The sequence below is a fragment of the Leptodactylus fuscus genome, chromosome 7 (genome assembly GCF_031893055.1).
Source record: "Leptodactylus fuscus isolate aLepFus1 chromosome 7, aLepFus1.hap2, whole genome shotgun sequence".
In the NCBI taxonomy this organism is placed as follows: domain Eukaryota; kingdom Metazoa; phylum Chordata; class Amphibia; order Anura; family Leptodactylidae; genus Leptodactylus; species Leptodactylus fuscus.
Window position 1 is genome coordinate 78,272,906 of NC_134271.1, and position 18,404 is coordinate 78,291,309.

General features: G+C 46.4%; 2 protein-coding genes across 3 annotated transcripts in view; both read left to right on the forward strand.

Annotated features, from left to right (window-relative positions):
* Positions 1 to 3,855, forward strand: part of CNGB1 (cyclic nucleotide gated channel subunit beta 1) — a 51,845-nt gene extending 47,990 nt beyond the window's left edge. The window contains exons 40-41 of the mRNA XM_075282229.1: positions 2,008 to 2,194; positions 2,711 to 3,855. Coding sequence (XP_075138330.1) covers positions 2,008 to 2,194; positions 2,711 to 2,926 — 403 coding nt within the window. The 3' untranslated portion in view covers positions 2,927 to 3,855. The remainder of the gene's footprint in view (positions 1 to 2,007; positions 2,195 to 2,710) is intronic.
* Positions 3,856 to 6,185: 2,330 nt separating this feature from the next.
* Positions 6,186 to 18,404, forward strand: part of KIFC3 (kinesin family member C3) — a 46,977-nt gene continuing 34,758 nt past the window's right edge. For both annotated transcript variants that reach the window (XM_075282224.1, XM_075282225.1), the window contains exon 1: positions 6,186 to 6,406. In XM_075282224.1, the coding sequence (XP_075138325.1) occupies positions 6,251 to 6,406 (156 nt within the window). In that variant the 5' untranslated portion in view covers positions 6,186 to 6,250. The remainder of the gene's footprint in view (positions 6,407 to 18,404) is intronic.

Below are 18,404 nucleotides of genomic sequence, written 5' to 3' on the forward strand. Positions count from 1 at the left end.
GGGCACCAGGTCACCAACCTTGCTGAGAGAGACGAATCTCATATTTGCCTAGGCGGAGAAGAATCTGGTCCAGTTATCCGCTGTTCACATAAAGGGCTCCCTGAACATAGTAGCGGATCAGCTGAGTCAGGGTATTACCGTATCAGGAGAATGGTCTCTCAATCCAGACGTATTTCAACAGATCGTCCAGAGATGGGGTCTCCCGGAGGTCGATCTTATGGCTACCCGACTCAACGCCAAGGTGGGGACCCTCTGCTCTCTGTACCAGGAGGACAATCCCTTGGCGGTGGATGCCCTGTCCATCCCATGGAGGTTCAGGCTGTTTTACATATTCCCTCCAATTCCAATCATACCGAAGGTATTGATAAAAATAAGACAGGACCAAGCCTCGGGAATAGCCATAATCCCGTTCTGGCCAAAAAGGGCTTGGTTTGCTCAGCTCATACAAATGAGTCAGGGCATATATTGGAGGCTTCCCCCACTCCCAGACCTGGTAACCCAAGGAGAGCTGAGATGCCAGGATCTGAGGAGACTCAACCTGACAGCCTGGAGGTTGACCAGTCCCTATTGAGAAATAGAGGACTGTCACAAGCCGTCTTGAAGACCCTATCCAGCGCCAGAGCAGATTCGACTAACAAGAACTACCGTCGAATAGGTAACATCTTTAATGCCTGGTGTCTGCAGCATCAAGTGGACTCCACCGATCCCCCTACGGAGGCGATCCTGGACTTCCTTCAAGACGGACTAGACAGAGGTCTTGCTGCGGCCACACTCAAGGTACACGTAGCGGCCCTGTCCGCCTATCTGTGGAGGCGTTTGTCTCAGGATCCTTTAGTGAGCACCTTTATTAAAGGGGCAACTAGGCTGAGACCGGTGGTAAACACCCCTGTCCACCAATGGGACCTTATTCCGGTCCTGAACGCCCTATGTGGCCAGCCATTTGAACCTCTGGAAGAGGTCTCTCTCAAGTCGCTAACCGGCAAAATGGCGCTGCTATTGGCAGTCACACCTGCCAAACGCGTTAGTGAACTACAAGCTTTGTCCGCTGAGGAGCCATATACCACCTTTTTCTCTGACCATGTACAGCTTAGGTTCCTCCCTGGGTTTCGTCCCAAGGTGCCATCTGCTGTAAACAGGAACCAACTGATTTCCCTTCCAGTATTTTTTCCGTTCCCTTCTTCTGCTGAAGAAGAAAGATGGCACAAGCTGGATGTGGTTAGATGCCTGCAGATCTACTTGCAGCGCACTCGCCCCTTTAGGTGGACTGAAAACCTGTTGGTCAGCTACACGGGGAAAAACAAGGGCGCCAAAGCCGCCAAAGCTACAATATCCCGGTGGGTTACTGAGACTATTAGAGTCGCCTATACCGCCCAAGGGCTGTCGGCTCCATCTTTCCTTCATGCCCATTCAACCAGGGCAGTGTCCACTTCACGGGCAGAAAGAAGTGCTTTGTCTGTGGACCAAATATATGCAGCTGCCTCTTGGGCATCTGAATCCACCTTCATTCGGCATTACCGCCTGAAGGACCAAGTGGCAGATTCCACTGCCTTTGCCCAGACCAGTTTAAGTTCGGTCATGGGTTTGTCCCACCCATCTTGGGGACCTGCTTGCTATATCCCCACATTGTGCCGCTGTTGAGGACGACAGGGAACGAGTGATTATGAAGATAATCTTGTTTCCCTTAGTCCTAACAGCGGCACAAGATTTCCCACCCTGGGAATCATATCTTATGTATAAAACTGTATATAAATGTAATGGAGGTACTTTTGTATTTACACGCAGAGGGGAGGTTCTTGTGCCCTCTTATAGGGCCTGCCACGCATTTGATTGGCTAATTAAATATCCGCCTGTCCTACCAGCACACAGGGGCAGAAATACCCACACATTGTGCCGCTGTTAGGACTAAGGGAAACAAGATTATCTTCATAATCACTCGTTATCCATTGTAACTGAGCATTTATTGATCGCTGTAGCTTATATGAAATCATTTGTATTTTCTGCCTGTAGAAAAATGCTTAAAAACACTAATAAACCAAAAGAAGAGGGTCCGCAGCAGAAAGGTTTCCAACACATTATCCCACCAAGACCAGAGACCCCCAAACTGCTGAAAGCTGCTCTTGCTGCCACAGAGAGGATGGGCTTTAAAGGATTGTCTAAAATAAGACGCCAACTAAAAGTGAAAAAATCTGTTGAGGTAAGGAAAGGAGAGAACATAGTAAAAAGGTAGTGGGATTGTAGCAGGGGGTTATAGTTGACAAGTGGCCATAGGGGGGAGGGGGTGTAGGGAAAGCTGGTTGTACTGGAATGAGGCTGAGGGAAAATGGGGGTTGTAGCAGACAGTAAGTTGAAGAAAAGAGGTAGTTGTTTTGGAGATGGGTACATAAGCTGCCATAGTGTAAAGTTGTTTGTATAAGAGAGGAGCTGTTGTGATAAAGGTGTAGTAGCAGAGGTGACCCATGGGGAGAGGGGGCCATAGGGAAGAGGTGGTTTCTGGGCTTAGCTTCCAACTAAGGGCTGTCCAGAATGGATTGAATACTTTTGGAGTTTAGGTTGTACATTACTTTTTTAATGGAGTAGTATTTTGTGGTTTCCTCCTTCCCCTCACAAATAGCTGATGTCTCCATAGTGTAGTAAAAGGATGAAAATCCCCCATAGTTCTAGATTATGAAAAAAACATTTACAGTTGTAACCTGTGTTGTAAACTCTACAGCCTACAAGAAGCAGCCCTATCCCTCCAGGATCGCCTGTGCACCGCCGATCTCCAGTACCTGCCTTCAAGTCAGAGGAGGATGAGCCTGCCGAGATTGTAGCAGAGTCTACAGACAACACAGTATTTATAAGAGTCAGTCCATCCCGAGGGACAGATGAGCAGATCCTTTCTGTGGAGGTTACTGAGGCTTCTGCCCCTGAGGAGGACAAGAAGTAAGATGAGGCACAAAGTACACCAGGCCTGAAAATGGAAGGACAGGGAGACAGTTTAACATGGCCGTGACTTGGAAACGTCCCATCTGCAATTAGTATCAATTGCTCAGTAGCCTTAATAATAGGATTGTGGATGGTTCCTCATCTATGAATCCTGACATTGATGGGTCCACCACACACAGATTAGTGTTCTGTAAAAGGAGAGAGCATCAACCAGGTCTGGCCATGTTCTTCTAGGACTAGAGAACCATCATGGCATAGGATGTATCTGTGGCTGTACTGGTTTCACCTCGGTAGACTTCTCTTGCTGTAGAGCCACTGTGAGTAGATAAATGGTCCTAAACATCTGACTGATGCAACATTTGTCCTGTTGACCATTTATCAGTAGGATTAGGCATCTGTATATACGAGATGATAAGACATGTCCATTGGCAGTGGAATGTTCCTGGGCACAACATTCTCCTTCAGCATAGACTGACACTTGGAGCTTGTGATCATATCTTATAGAGAAGATAATCTCAAGCGATAATCTTCACCTGCCAAGAGGGAACCAAGTAGCTGAAGACACAAATTTATAGTGGCATCTTACGACATTCTTGCTGATCATTGGCAGAAATCACAATGTAAACATGACTCCCAATGGATTTTAGCCTCCTGTAGCTGGGCAGTGGTAGTTGAACCTTTCCAGATCAGCTGCCTCCCGACATACTCAAGCACAGCTTTATTCCACATGTGAGTCTGTTAGATGCTAAAGTTCTATTTTTGGAATAAAAGTAATGGCGCCAGTTTGTCTATGTTGTGTTATTATTATCATTATGTTTTGGGAGAATGTGGAGAGATCTTAATACAGCTGGATGTATAGATAACATCTACCAGGGCACAGATAAAATGGCCACTAGACCTGGATATGACAAGAAGGGTTGTAATGCTGCCACAAGTCCTGATGACCCCAACCATGACCACAGCAACTTCTACTGAGGCTGCCAAGCAAAGTACTCCTTTTGTGGTGCTAAACAAAGTTTCCTCCTGCTGCCATAACTTATCCTTCCTCTGCCACAACCATTCGTTCTGTGAACTCAACCTATTCTGCAACCATCAATACCCTTCCTATGGTCACAAGCACTCTTATGCAGCTGGTGTTATTGGGGGGTCCTGGGATACAGTGGTACAGCTTTACAAGGGTCCCCACCTACCATTACCATGTTCTATCTCTGCATCCCCTGCTAGTACATCCAGCCAGGGCTGCAGAAAGAGTGGTTGTGGCCACAAAAAAAGTGGTTATGGGGGCACAGGAGAACTACAGGACTGCGGTCACAGTAGGATGGTTGTGGGGCTGTTGGGACAGTAGTTGTAGCTGCTAAAACCATAGAAGTTGTAGGCTATGACTATGGAATACATTCACAGGCTGTTAAGGGTCTAAAGCATGAATTTTCACCATGATCAGTTCTTTCTGTGCACTGGGGGGCGCTATACACCAACATAACACGATAACTTCCTGAAGAGAAGTACATTAGAAACGCTCAAGACATTGGTTTCAGAATGCGCTGTTCCCCCTATTATATCCTAGAGTTACAGCCTACCTGCCTTGTGTGGTCAGTATATGATGATGGGCCACGAGAGCCATAAAATGACCAGATAAACTTTACATCCTGTGTGTATACAATAAAGAGCTGAACAATATAACCAGATATATTATATAGAGACCTGTTCTATGGTCAGTATACAATACAGAGCTGTACAGTGTGACCAGATATATAGTACACAATTCAGCCCTATGATTAAAATGACCAGTTGTACATCTGTGCATGATTTTATATGATTCAGGAGATTTGCTAAATCTGTGGGTGAGAAGAGGAAATATCACAAGTGATGATATCAAGAAACCGCAGACAGAACATGAGAAGACAAAGTCACCACAGACTTGTTCCATCTCAAGCATAATACAGCATAGAGCAAGCAAGTGGTCCTCTGTAGCGTCTATATATACATACGATGATGCATATTACGGTCATGTTTCTAGATACACAACACAAGTGCTATACTGTGCCCTGTCCATACAAAGACACAGACTGAGCATGTCATGCACCGGATTCCTTCGTTGGTGTTGCTCTCTAGTCATTGGTATGCAGGAACCTGCCGATCCACATTCTCACGGATGATTCTTTAGCTAAGGAAGCAGAAAACAGGAAGAGTATTATTCAAGGGTTTCTACATTCAGCGCTGTGTCACCATCTTCCCTGATCCCTCTTATAGTAGAATTGTCACAATGAACAGTTTTTAGACAAAAGAAGTCACAGAACTTGAGAATCATCTATGTCCTAGAAAACTAAGTACCAGCCAGAAAATAGCAGGAGACATGTCTGTCTGTACCTCCTAGGCCTGACATAGTTATGAGTCAGTCTGCCTCCATAGAAGCTGCACACATTGTGTGAACCAGAAAAATGAGCTTTACCACTGAGAAACGCTAAGGATACTGCATCCTCTTTATCTCTGTATTAAGTGCAGTGTTGTCATGGGGATGAGACTGTGACCCACATCAGTGTCCACATCCTGCTTGACCTGGATATTGTCATGGGTGTAGATGTGCGTCACAGTCTATAATCTTTACTGCGTACCTTTATTCTGTAATATCCTATAATGATCCAGACTTACTGACCAAATGATATAAGTAGAGCCAGGAGGTTCCACCTATGTCTGCGGACTAGTGTACATATGAATGGCGCACAGCTGTAATACCAGGCATTGCCATGAACAGATGCTTTTTCTGAATAAAAAATCAGATATTTTTAAAACTTGGGCAGCCCTCTTGACTGTTCACTATCCTGCATATTACACAGCGGGGGCAGTCCTAAACATTACACAGCAGGAGAGGTCCAGTGCATCACACAGTGTTGTTGTATTTATCACACAGCAGGGGTGGTCTCTCTGTACATCGCACAGGAATGGGTGGTCTGACAGTACATCACACTGGAGAGGGAGCTCTTGTATATATCACACAGCAGGTGTGGTCCTTCTATACATCTCAGTGTAGTCAATAGGCAGGGGCGGTCCTTCCTGTTTGGTTCTGTCAGATTTTGGTTATTTAGCACCTCAGAGAATACAGTAGTGAACAAAATTTCTCACACCGCCATTTTGTTATCAGTCCTGCCATGATGAGGCCTCAATCTTCTTAGTGAGACAGATGGCTCTGGGAGAGACACGGATTAATGGCTGCTGGGATTATTCAGGATACACAGCCTAATCTGATAATCAGGTCACCTGCGTCATCTCATGTAGACGGATCCTGTCAGCGTTAAGGACAGCGGGGAGCAGGGACTCAGGGGGCAGGATGGACAGGATGTGCTCCCTCCTTGTTACTGCCGTCCACAACCTTCTGTGGGACCAAAGGACACAAAATCCTTACATTAATGGATGCAACATGGAAAGAAGAAAAGTGTCGTTGACACAATCTTGTGTGATGGAGAGGTCAGAGGTGATGTTGCAGGTGAGACACTGCTCTGTCTACAGACACAATATAGACATGGTGAGTTAGATGGCTACCATCATTCTGCGCCTGACATTTCACATGGGCATCATGCGGTCACAGCAGGATGAAACATCACCTGATCTTCCCCCATCCAATCACAGTATACAAGAGACCTGTCTAAAAGAAATACATTGTAACAGGTGCTATCCATGGTCCCTATATCCTGTGATATCGATCAGATTGTGAGCTCTTGGATTTACCGAAATGGGGCAATACATTTTGTATGAAATAGGAAGGTTATAGCGTAAATCACTGAGATCAGGGATGAAAGGAGTGATACCATGTGTGAGCTATTGATAGACATGATGGGGTAAAATATGTGTGAGATGTGTGAGACACAGAGATTAGATTAGGAAGGAGTGATACATTGTTGGAGAGATCACGGTTATGTAAATATCAGAAATATTTCTATCATTATCGTTTGTCCTGGCAGTACAAGCTACAAGCAGATGTATGGAGACGTGACTAATAAATATGGAAGTGCCTACAATGAGCTGGAAGTCAACATGATGGATGGCTGGATGTTGGAATGAATGGATAAATGTTTGTTTGGATGACTGGATAGATGGATGGATGGATAAATGAATGGATGAATAGATATATGGATAGTTGAAAGGATGGATGAACTAATGGATGAATGTATAGACAAATGAGTAGTTGGATGAATGGATAAGACTAGGTTCACATATACATTTGTGAAGACGGGTACATGCAAGACTTTTTCTTCTGTTTGGAAAATAAACACATGATGGAGAAAGTGGTGTTGGTTTAAAATAATCTTAACTTTAGCAACCAATGCCAGGCAGCTGCTGTTAAGGCAGGTAAAATCATGGGATGCATTAAGAAAGGGATAGATGTTTGTGTGAGGGACATTCATTTGGCGCTAGACAAATCACTAGTCAGAGTACACATGGAACATCATGTACAATTTTGGGCACATGTATAAAATAAGCATGTAGCTAAACTAGAGCTGGTGCAGATAATGGCCATCAAGATAATTAAAGGGGTTGTCCAGTTTCAGAACAATGGACTTATTTCTATCCACTAGGCGTAATCAGAATAAGGCTGAGGCCCCACATTGTGGAAACGCAGCTTTATTTGTTGCGTTTTTGTTTTTTTTAGCCAAAGCCAAGAGTGCCTACTAAAGGAATGGGAAATTCACTTCTGGCTTTGGCTCAAAAAAACGCAACAAAATCTGCAACAACAAAAAAAAGCTGTATTTCTGTAACGTGGGGCCTTAGTCTAAAGGAAAGCAAGCAGAGATCTGCAAAACTAAGGAATTGATACAGAAAGTATATTGGAAAATTGTACATCTTTTTATTATACAAACAATAACATTTGTGTCTCAATATTGGTCTGAAAGTAGACGACGACTTAAAGGAAATGGTTGGATTAGAGTTGTATCACGCAGGGTTCTGGCCATAGAACAACCAGTCAGAGCTGAGACCACCATAGGTAAATGAAGGCAGTAATTGTTGGCTTTACCATATTTATGGCTGCACAGAAAACTGCAAAACTGCACAAACAGAAATAAGAAGCCAAGAACCTGTTCCCTGTCGTCCGTACCAGCGGCACAATGTGGGGTATTTCTGCCCCTGTGTGCTGGTAGGACAGGCGGATTTTTAATTAGCCAATCAAAAGCGTGGCTGGCCCTATAAGAGGGCACAAGAACCTCCCCTCTGCGTGTTTTTTTCTGTCCTGTGTGGTCAAGGACAGGTGGGGAGGACTTGTGTCCTCTTATTTTAGGCTCTATGGGTTACCTACCTTTGGAGCATAATTCTTCTTTCTTCAGTTTCTGACCTTCTTGATTGAAGGTCCCTTCCCCTGTCTGGGAAAAAAAAAAAAAAAAAAAAAAAAAAAGTTTCTCTTTAGCCTGCGTGGCTCCTTTCCTTCCCTCCTCCCTCCCTCCCCCCCCCTCCCCTCCTTCTCCCTCTGGCTCACCTGTCAGCACATCTCGTGCTGGTGAGTTGGCCCGGCACTCTGCCGCGGGGCTCTCTCGCTGTCGCTCGCGGACGTGCTCTGCCGGAACTAAAGATCCCGGCGGAGAGTTTCCTGCGTCCGCATTTGCCGGGCGCACACTTCCTGTTGTGCCCGGAAGTATAGCGGCGCCATTGAAGGTCCTGGCGCCGGCGAAGGATGTTTTCTCCGGCTTTCTGCTTATTGCAGAATCTAGCCTGCACGCACGTCCGGGCCAGGAATTGAGGGGGTAGGCGCCCCTGCTGGGGCTGTATGAAGAGGGGGGGGGGTAACCTTTTTCTTTTCCTGGAGGGTTCATGTGACTATGGCCCCTCCCATTTCCGGCCGGCCGGGTTAAAGGTCAGGCCGGCCGGTTATTAGTTACCTTCTCCTTTCTAAGGCGGAAGGCTGTGCATCAGAGGTTGTTGCTTAGCTTCAGGTCTCTTTTTGCCTCCAAACCAAATCTTCAGTTTCTTGTCACCTTGCTGTCCGGGTCTAGGACACGGTAAGATCTACCCCTTCTTTTGATATTTGGTAGAATATGTTGGTGACAATTTTGCATGGTCTATGGTCTCTCTGTAGGATATGTCCTCCTCTACTACCCCCCCTGGGGATTATAGGAGGAAATCTACTGCTAAAAGGAAGCACCTTTCCTGTTTTGACTGTGACACACCGCTCCCTGATGGTAGGTAGCGGCTTAAGAGGTTATCCCTCTGGGTACTACCGGCCCTATAACCCGCCTATTATTTTTAGGCTATGAGTGGGCCCGTTGTCGTGGTTGCAGAGGCCCCCCACCTGAGGAGCCTTCTCCTAGAGATATGATGGCCTGGGTCAAGGAGATGGTGAGTTGGGCATCGCTTGGGTAAGGATAATTCCCTTGCTTGTACTCTCTCTTTATTTTTTGCAGGATGATTCCCTCAAAGGCATACAGTCTACCTTGTCTCAGCTCGCCAAGAGACCATGCACAGAGCATCGTTCCTCGTCCCTCCCTCCCCTGGAACATCTACGGGTGGCAGAGGATGTTTCCTCCGAGGACGACTCTGTAGTTTCCAGCAGACCTGTGTTCCACTATGAACAAACAGGCAGGCTGCTGAAGTCCATCCGGTCTACAGTGGGCCGAGATGTTGACGGGGAAGCCTCCACGTCTGCCTCTGGGGGACATATTGCCTTCCATGCGGACGCCACGCTGACCGACCTCATGGTGCAGCAGTGGAAGCAGCCAGAAAAAAGACATTCATTATCCAGGATCTTTAAGCACCTGTTCCCTATGGATTCAACTCAGTGGGATTCCTGGGGGCCTCCCCCGAAGGTGGATCTAGCCGTGGCGAAGTTGTCTCGTAGAACCCTGGTGCCCCTTGAAGATGGATCAAATCTTCAGGACCCTTTGGATCGCAGGGCTGACGCCACCCTAAAGAAGGTTTATTCTGCTTCCTCTGCCCAAGCCTCAGTAGCCATAGCCTCTACCACTGTGGGCGATTTTCTTCGTAACCGCCTAGCCACCTTGGAGCGGGATATTGATTCCGGTGTGGACAGGGATGACATCTTGGCTTCCATGAAGAATATTCATAGGGCCGCAGATTTTTTGGCAGAATCTTCTCGCCATCAGTTGAGAATTTCAGCCAAGTCGATGGCGTTGTCCACCGCGGCCCGCAGACCCCTGTGGCTAAAGCCTTGGCGTGCAGACTTTGCATCCAAGGCTGCTCTTTGCGCGCTCCCTTTTGAGCCAGGAAGAGTATTTGGGCAAGGCTTGGATACAATCATAGAGGGATTAGCTGAAGGTAAGGGGAAGTCCTTACCTCAAGCTGCCAGGGGCAGACGTGCCCCCTCTAGAGGCAGAGGTTCCGCCTCTAATTATAGACGCCCAACCCAGCAAAGGCGTCCCAGATATCGTCCTAGAGGTTCCGGACGTGGTGCTTCCAGGGAGGACACCAAGAGGAAGCCGGAATTTTGACGCGGGGCAGCTCCCTGTGGCCGCCCTTCCTGTGGGAGGACGTCTTTCGGTTTTTTTCAGAGCTTGGGTCACCCATATTCAAGATCCATGGGTGCTAAGAATTATACAGCACGGTTATCTTATCAAATTCCACCTTCCACCTCCAGATCGGTTTGTTGTCACCAGAACCCTTCCACCTTCCCAACAGGCCAGTTTAGAGGCCTTGGTCGCCGAGTATGTCATCAAAGGCGCCCTGGAGAAGGTCCCAGCCTCAGATCTCGGTCTGGGAGTTTACTCCCCCGTCTTTCTGGTCCCCAAAGTCACCGGGGGCTGGAGAATGATAATAGACCTGAGGTATCTCAATCGCTTTATCAAGAAGAGGTCATTCCGTATGGAAACCGTGGATTCCGTGTCTGCTTTTCTCCAGCCAGGAGACGTGATGGTTACCCTCGACCTGAAGGACGCCTACCTTCATGTCCCTATTGCTCACTCCCACAGGAAATTCCTCAGGATTGCCGTTTCTATGGCCGGCCACAGGGAGCACTTTCAATTCACAGCTCTGCCGTTCGGCATCACATCCGCCCCCCTGGTATTTACCAAGGTGATCGCTCCGGTTGCTGCGGCCCTCAGACTACAGGGCCTCTTCATCGTTCCTTACCTAGACGACTGGCTTCTGAAAGCTCAGTCTCCGGCTGCTCTCCTCCAGCAGCTCAACCTTGCCATCAGTTTCCTACAAGAGTTAGGATGGATCATCAATTGGGAGAAGTCCGAAATCGTTCCTTCCACACGGAGGAAGTTCCTCGGGTTCATAGTGGATTCAGAAACGATGCAGATCTTCCTCTCCAGCCCAAGGAAGGAAAGGATCCAGGCCGGTGCATGGTTTCTATTACACACCCGGCGGGTAACTATCCGCACCGCCATGAGGGTTCTCGGCCTAATGTCACCCTCGGCCAGAGCAGTCCCTTGGGCTTTATGGCATTTGCGTCCCCTGCAGATGGAAGTGTTGACAACCTGGAACAGGTCTCCACGGGGACTGCACAAGAAGATCTGCCTTTCTCCCGCTACCCGTCTTTCCCTCAGATGGTGGATACACCTGAAAGACGGAAGGTCCACGGTCCCAACATTGTGGACCCTGTTGACAACAGATGCATCCCAGTGGGGATGGGGAGCCCATTGCCAGGACAGGACTGTACAAGGACGATGGAGATGTCCGGAGCTGGGATCTTCCAATCTCAAGGAACTCAGAGCTGTGTACTTGGCCCTAGTGCACTTTGCCCCGGAGTTGAGAGGCAAGTCTGTCAAGATCAGGTCAGACAACATGACGGTGGTTGTTTACATAAACAAACAAGGGGGCACTAGGTCACCAACCTTACTGAGAGAGACGAATCTTATATTTGCCTGGGCAGAGAAGAACCTAGCCCAGTTATCCGCTGTTCACATAAAGGGCTCCCTGAACATAGTAGCGGATCATCTGAGTCGGGGTATTACCGTATCAGGAGAATGGTCTCTCAATCCAGACGTTTTTCAACAGATCGTCCAGAGATGGGGTCTCCCGGAGGTCGATCTAATGGCTACCCGACTCAATGCCAAGGTAGGGACCTTCTGCTCCCTATACCAGGAGGACGATCCCTTGGCAGTGGATGCCCTGTCCATCCCATGGAGGTTCAGGCTGTTTTACATATTCCCTCCAATTCCAATCATACCGAAGGTATTGATCAAAATAAGACAGGACCAAGCCTCGGGAATAGCCATAATCCCGTTCTGGCCAAAAAGGGCTTGGTTTGCTCAGCTCATACTAATGAGTCAGGGCATATATTGGAGGCTTCCCCCTCTCCCAGATCTGGTAACCCAAGGAGAGCTGAGATGCCAGGATCTGAGGAGACTCAACCTGACAGCCTGGAGGTTGACCAGTCCCTATTGAGGAATAGAGGACTGTCACAAGCCGTCTTGAAGACCCTATCCAGCGCCAGAGCGGATTCGACTAACAGGAATTACCGTCGAATTAGTAACATCTTTAATGCCTGGTGTCTGCAGCATCAAGTGGACTCCACTGGTCCCCCGACTGAGGCGATCCTGGACTTCCTTCAAGACGGACTAGACAGAGGTCTGGCTGCGGCCACACTCAAAGTACACGTAGCGGCCCTGTCCGCCTATCTGGGGAGGCGTTTGTCTCAGGATCCTTTAGTGAGCACCTTTATTAAAGGGGCAACTAGGCTGAGACCGGTGGTGAACACCCCTGTCCACCAATGGGACCTGATTCCGGTCCTGAACGCTCTTTGCGACCAACCATTCGAACCCCTGGAAGAAGTCTCACTTAAGTTACTAACTGGCAAAATGGCTCTACTATTGGCAGTTACAACTGCCAAAAGAGTTAGTGAGCTACAAGCCTTGTCTGCCGAGGAGCCATATACTATATTTTTTCCGGACCATGTGCAGCTTAGGTTCCTCCCAGGATTTCGTCCCAAGATTCCATCTGCTGCAAATAGGAACCAAACTATTTCTCTTCCAGCATTTTTTCCCTTCCCCTCTTCATCTGAAGAGGAAAGATGGCACAGGCTGGATGTTATCAGATGTCTGCAAATTTATCTGCAGCGTACTCGCCCTTTTAGGCAGGCCGAAAACCTGTTAATTAGTTATACGGGGAAGAATAAAGGCGCCAAGGCCGCCAAGGCCACGATATCCCGCTGGGTCTCCGATACCATAAAAGTCGCCTATACCGCCCAAGGGCGTCCGGTCCCATCTTTTCTTCATGCCCACTCGACCAGGGCAGTGTCCACCTCTCAGGCCGAGAGGAGTGCGTTGTCCTTGGATCAGATTTGTGCAGCTGCCTCCTGGGCATCTGAGTCCACGTTCATTCGGCATTACCGCCTGAGGGACCGGGTGTCCGATTCCTCTGCCTTTGCCCAAACTATTTTGCGCTCTGTCATGGAGTAATCCCGCCCATCTTTGGGCCTACTTGCTATATCCCCACATTGTGCCGCTGGTACGGACGACAGGGAACAAGTGATTATGAAGATAATCTTGTTTCCCTTAGTCCTAACAGCGGCACAAGATTTCCCACCCTGGGAATCATATCTTATGTATAAAACTGTGTATAAATATGGAGGTACTTTTGTATTGACACGCAGAGGGGAGGTTCTTGTGCCCTCTTATAGGGCCAGCCACGCTTTTGATTGGCTAATTAAAAATCCGCCTGTCCTACCAGCACACAGGGGCAGAAATACCCCACATTGTGCCGCTGTTAGGACTAAGGGAAACAAGATTATCTTCATAATCACTTGTTAGTGCTTTCAGTGTGCTGAAATTCAGTGCTTACTTAAAGGATTATATCACTACAGATAGTTATCCTGCACCCATCCTATAAGGGGTCTGGACTTAGAGGCAGGTATTCTCATCTCTGGGGCATTAATTCCAGATATTATTCTGATATCTGGAGATGGAAATAAATTCTCCCCTAATACAAAGGCAGGCATTTACATTGCTCCTTAGCAGAGGTGAAGAGTCTGTTTCCACCTTTCACCTGCCATGTATCGCACCTTAGTCCTCTTATGTGTGAACCCTGAACCTCTAAAGTTACCGTTAATATCTCCAAACTGTCCAGAGGTCCTCTACTTCTTCATCTGCTGGGTGTTACCAGCACATATAGTCATAAGAAGGACGTTGCATGTATTCCAGCGTCAGGGTGTGAGGACTTGTTAGAACTCGTGAGCACACACCCCTGACGTGGTTATGGGAATGCGACTGTCAAGAGATGTCCCTCGAATAATATGTCAGGAACAAACATTCCCATGAGGCGAAAGAAGCATGTACATCATCTGCTTTACTCACATCATGTCATACTCCAGTCTCGTCTGTACCCCAGTCGCCACTATGCTGCTACATAATGTCCAGAGAAGCAGTAACAATTTTTAGATGACGTTTTGCCATATGTCCATATACTACAGAGCCACTCTCATTATTCTGCTGTTACATCATGTTATCACATCTCATATCCAGAGCTAAAGTCACTATTCTAATATTACACCATGTCTTTCTCTTTTCATTTCGCTTTTCTTTCTTCCTTTCACTCACTTTTTCCTCTTTCCCTCTATTTCTTGGTCTTCCTCTCCACTCTCTTTCTTTCTCTCTTTTGCTGTCACTTTTGCCCCATTTTCTGTATTTATTTCTATCTTACACTCTGAAATTATCCTTTCCTCCCTTCCTTCCTTCCTCCTTTTCTTTCTTTATCCTTCTTTCTTTCTGTACCTGTCTGGTTCTCTCATCATCATCATCATCATCATCATCACTAAGGTTGGGCAAAGTTGGGTAACACAGGAATGTAGTAGATACTTGGGGAGTGGTGTACAAATGAGCAATGGCTTCCCTTTATGTCAGCAAGGTCAAAGAACTCTGCATGTGAAAGGTCTCTCTCTGATGTTAGGGTCACAGTCAGTGGGTTGGGGGGGGGGGGTCCCCCCAGGATCAGAGCTTCCCCATCTTCTAAAAGCAAAACGGTGACTGATTACCTAATCTGATATGTATGTATTGGATGATCTGTATGAAGTGTATAGTGTAGATTTATTTTATGTAATGTACAGAGGCGTAGCAAAGCTTTTGTTCACCCAAGGCAAAGATTCTGTTTAGCGTCCTCCTCCCTCCCATCTGAAGCTCACTATCCTTCACCACCAATTAATGTAACCTAACTTCTTGTTTTAGGGTGAATTCACACTGAGTAAACGCTAGCTTATTCTGAACGTAAAACACGTTCAGAATAAGCGGCGTCTAAAGCAGCTCCATTCATTTCTATGGGAGCGGGGATACGAGCGCTCCCCATAGAAATGAATGGGCTGCTTCTTTCACTCCGTGCAGTCCCATTGAAGTGAATGGGGAGTGCCGGCGTGTACGCTCCGGCATGAGCAGAGCTTGCCGTATACGCCGGCACTCCCCATTCACTTCAATGGGACTGCACGGAGTGAAAGAAGCAGCCCATTCATTTCTATGGGGAGCGCTCGTATCCCCGCTCCCATAGAAATGAATGGAGCTGCTTTAGACGCCGCTTATTCTGAACGTGTTTTACGTTCAGAATAAGCTAGCGTTTACTCAGTGCGAATTCACCCTTACAATGTATTATTTAACATACTTAACAGGGCAGATGATTTTTATTTATTGCCTACTATACAGAGGTTTACATTATATATGGTTCTGATACAAACAGAAATCAGGATACAGCTATGACCACATTGTATATTACTACACAGACACCATATCTAGGTGACAGAATTTGCAAAATTTTGTTGAGATAGATTTCCCCTGTAGTGAGGACCTTTGATGATCTAACATTGTGAGTATTATATACTGCTAAGCTGACAGTGCGCTGAACTCAACACAACTTGTCCCAGTTTCAGTACCTATATCACTGCACTCATCGCTAGGCGGTGATGAACTCCCCCCTTCCCCGACAGTACAAGACTATACAAGTGTACTGTCAAGGGGGCTTTTCCTCATCGGTCATCAATGATGCTGAGCGGTGAGGTGGGTCACACTGACAAAACACTGATACTTCTACAACCACGGCAGATACTGGCAAAACTTACAGTGCATTGAACACATCCAGTCAGCTTTGCAGTGGTATACAACACTCAACATGTTAGAGGACATGAAAGAGTCTCTTTAAATAAATAGTATCTACTTTTAGTTGGACTTTACCCCTCCTGATCTCACAGTTTTGTCATTACCTCTTTTTCCTATTCAAGATTTGTAGGGTGTTCTGTGAGTGCCTAAATGTAGCTCAGATCCAGTTGTTCTGTGTTACCCATTTAGGGTGTTGTTGACTTGCAGCCATTTGTTCTTTAGTTATTATTTCCATGGTTTGGGCACTATCTTCTCATCTAGGATTTCCTAGGAGTGTTCTTCTTTACATAGCTATCCTCTGCAAATCATTTTAGCCCCTTATCTTCTAACCGCCCACCAACTTCTTCTTTTACTTTCTGGGTACTTGGTACCTGCCAGAGTTCCCCTCTTCCTAGATTTTCTTTGTCCCCTTTTTCCTCTCCCTCTTCTTTCCCCCTTCCCCTCCCTTTTTTCTTTTGTGTTCTCTGTCTGTTTTGTTTTAGTCTGGTGGTTGCTGTTTAGGAATATGTGTCTACCATTGTTGTCTTCCTGAACATACAGGGATTTAAACTTTCTGAGAACTGATCCCCCTCTTCAGACTCCTGTGGAAGAAGAGAGCCCATATAATATTCCAGCTGGAGACACATTTCCATGCCAATAGCATTCCAAAACTCTCAGAAATATACTTTTCATATGGCTATCACAATGACTTGTGGCTATCACAATGACAATGATAAATCCAACTGCATTTATCTGGTTATCTCATACTTCGTAACACATGGAGAACACATGGAGACCAGCAGTGATGGCAAAAGTACAGTAGATACGTTCTTGTTAGGGGTAAATGAGCAAATGTGATAATGTCCTTGGCAACCTTTTATTTGGTCAGATGTCCTTTTTTGAAAGGGTCCTGGGGGAGCACCCTGATCCTGGATAACACTCCCTCTGATCCTGTTTGGGAATGCACACTATGCTTGTCTAGTCTCCCAGCTCGGCTCATCATGCTCTCCATAATCTTCTACATCAGCACCTACTGATTCACCCTTGGCAGTTCCTCTGCCCTTCTATCTTTTTCTTCTCACCCCACAACTAGTATACAAGGCTAGACGATTTCTTAGTAGGTCACTCTCAGTTATCCTTACTGGTTGTTGCCTCTATTGACATCTCTGTCTCAGACCATGCTCTTATTTCTTTTACTGTATCTGCTCCCACACCGAATGCACAAGACTGGCACTGGTGACTCAATGAGTTATTCTCCCAGGACCCACACGGCCAAATCACCATGTCTTGGTATCTGCCGGACTATTTCACCCAAGACGTGACCTCCAATATTGACCCACTCTCACTTTCTTAAGTGTGCCTACTTAACAATTTTACAGTCTTGCATTCATACACTGGAATAGGTCCACAAGACTTCCCTGGGCAAAATGCTGGGGCAGAAATGCAACAATTGTGGGAACAGGTGAACTCCTCCAATGTTGTCCTCAACCAAGGCTCGGTAGACACTATTTCTTTTAGTTTCCCAATAAGCCGAGTAAAATTGTGGCAAGGGCAATACAGAGGAAACAGACTTAGGGAGCCTTCACACGATGTAACGCTGCGCTCATTCTGATCGTAAAAAGACGTTAAGAATGAGCGCGTAAAAAGCAGCTCCCATTGACTTGAATGGGAGCCGGCATACATGCACTCCTCATTGAAATCAATGGGAGGCTTTTTTCCCTATGCTTTCAATGTATTACGCACGTAATTAGGAAGTGTTTTTTTTACCTTTGCACGCTTTTTGTGGCGCTTTCTTTTTTTTTTTTTTTTTAAAAAACGCTTCCAGGTGGTTTTCCCATCCTTTAAGAGAACAGGCTGCAAAAAACGCGTCACGTTTTTTACCGCCGTAGAACAGGCCGTAAAAAACGCTTTCCATTCACTTCTATTGCTTTCTTCAGGCGGAAAACGCCTGAAGAAAGGTCATGTCGCTTCTTTTTCTCTGCTTGCAGAAAAATCTGCTAGCAGAAAAAAAAAAAAAGCTAGCAGTCTACATAAACTAACATTGTATGGAGGAGGATTATGACGTGAATTCCGCTGAGAAAATCTTCCTCCATGTCCCTGTGTGAACTAGCCCTAAAGCAGAAACCACTGAAGTTATGTCAGAGAGAGAAAGTGACATGTATGTCTATGGCAAAACGGATGGTAAGCAGAGGATACAACTTCTAATGTAAACCATACACTGCGCTATCACTCTGTTTTACACATTTTAACAATGAAAATGCTTCAAAAATTACCTTTTTACTGGAGAATGGAGGATTATGTAGATAATTTGCTTTCCCTTAGTCCAAAAAGCAGCACAACACATGGGGTATTCCTGTCCCTGTGTGCTGTCAGGACAGGTGGAACTTTTAATTAATCAACCTTCCCCTTTAAGAGGTCAGGGAAACCTCCACCTCCCTGTGTTAGTTATAAAGTAAAGTAAAGTAAGACATTCAAAAAAAA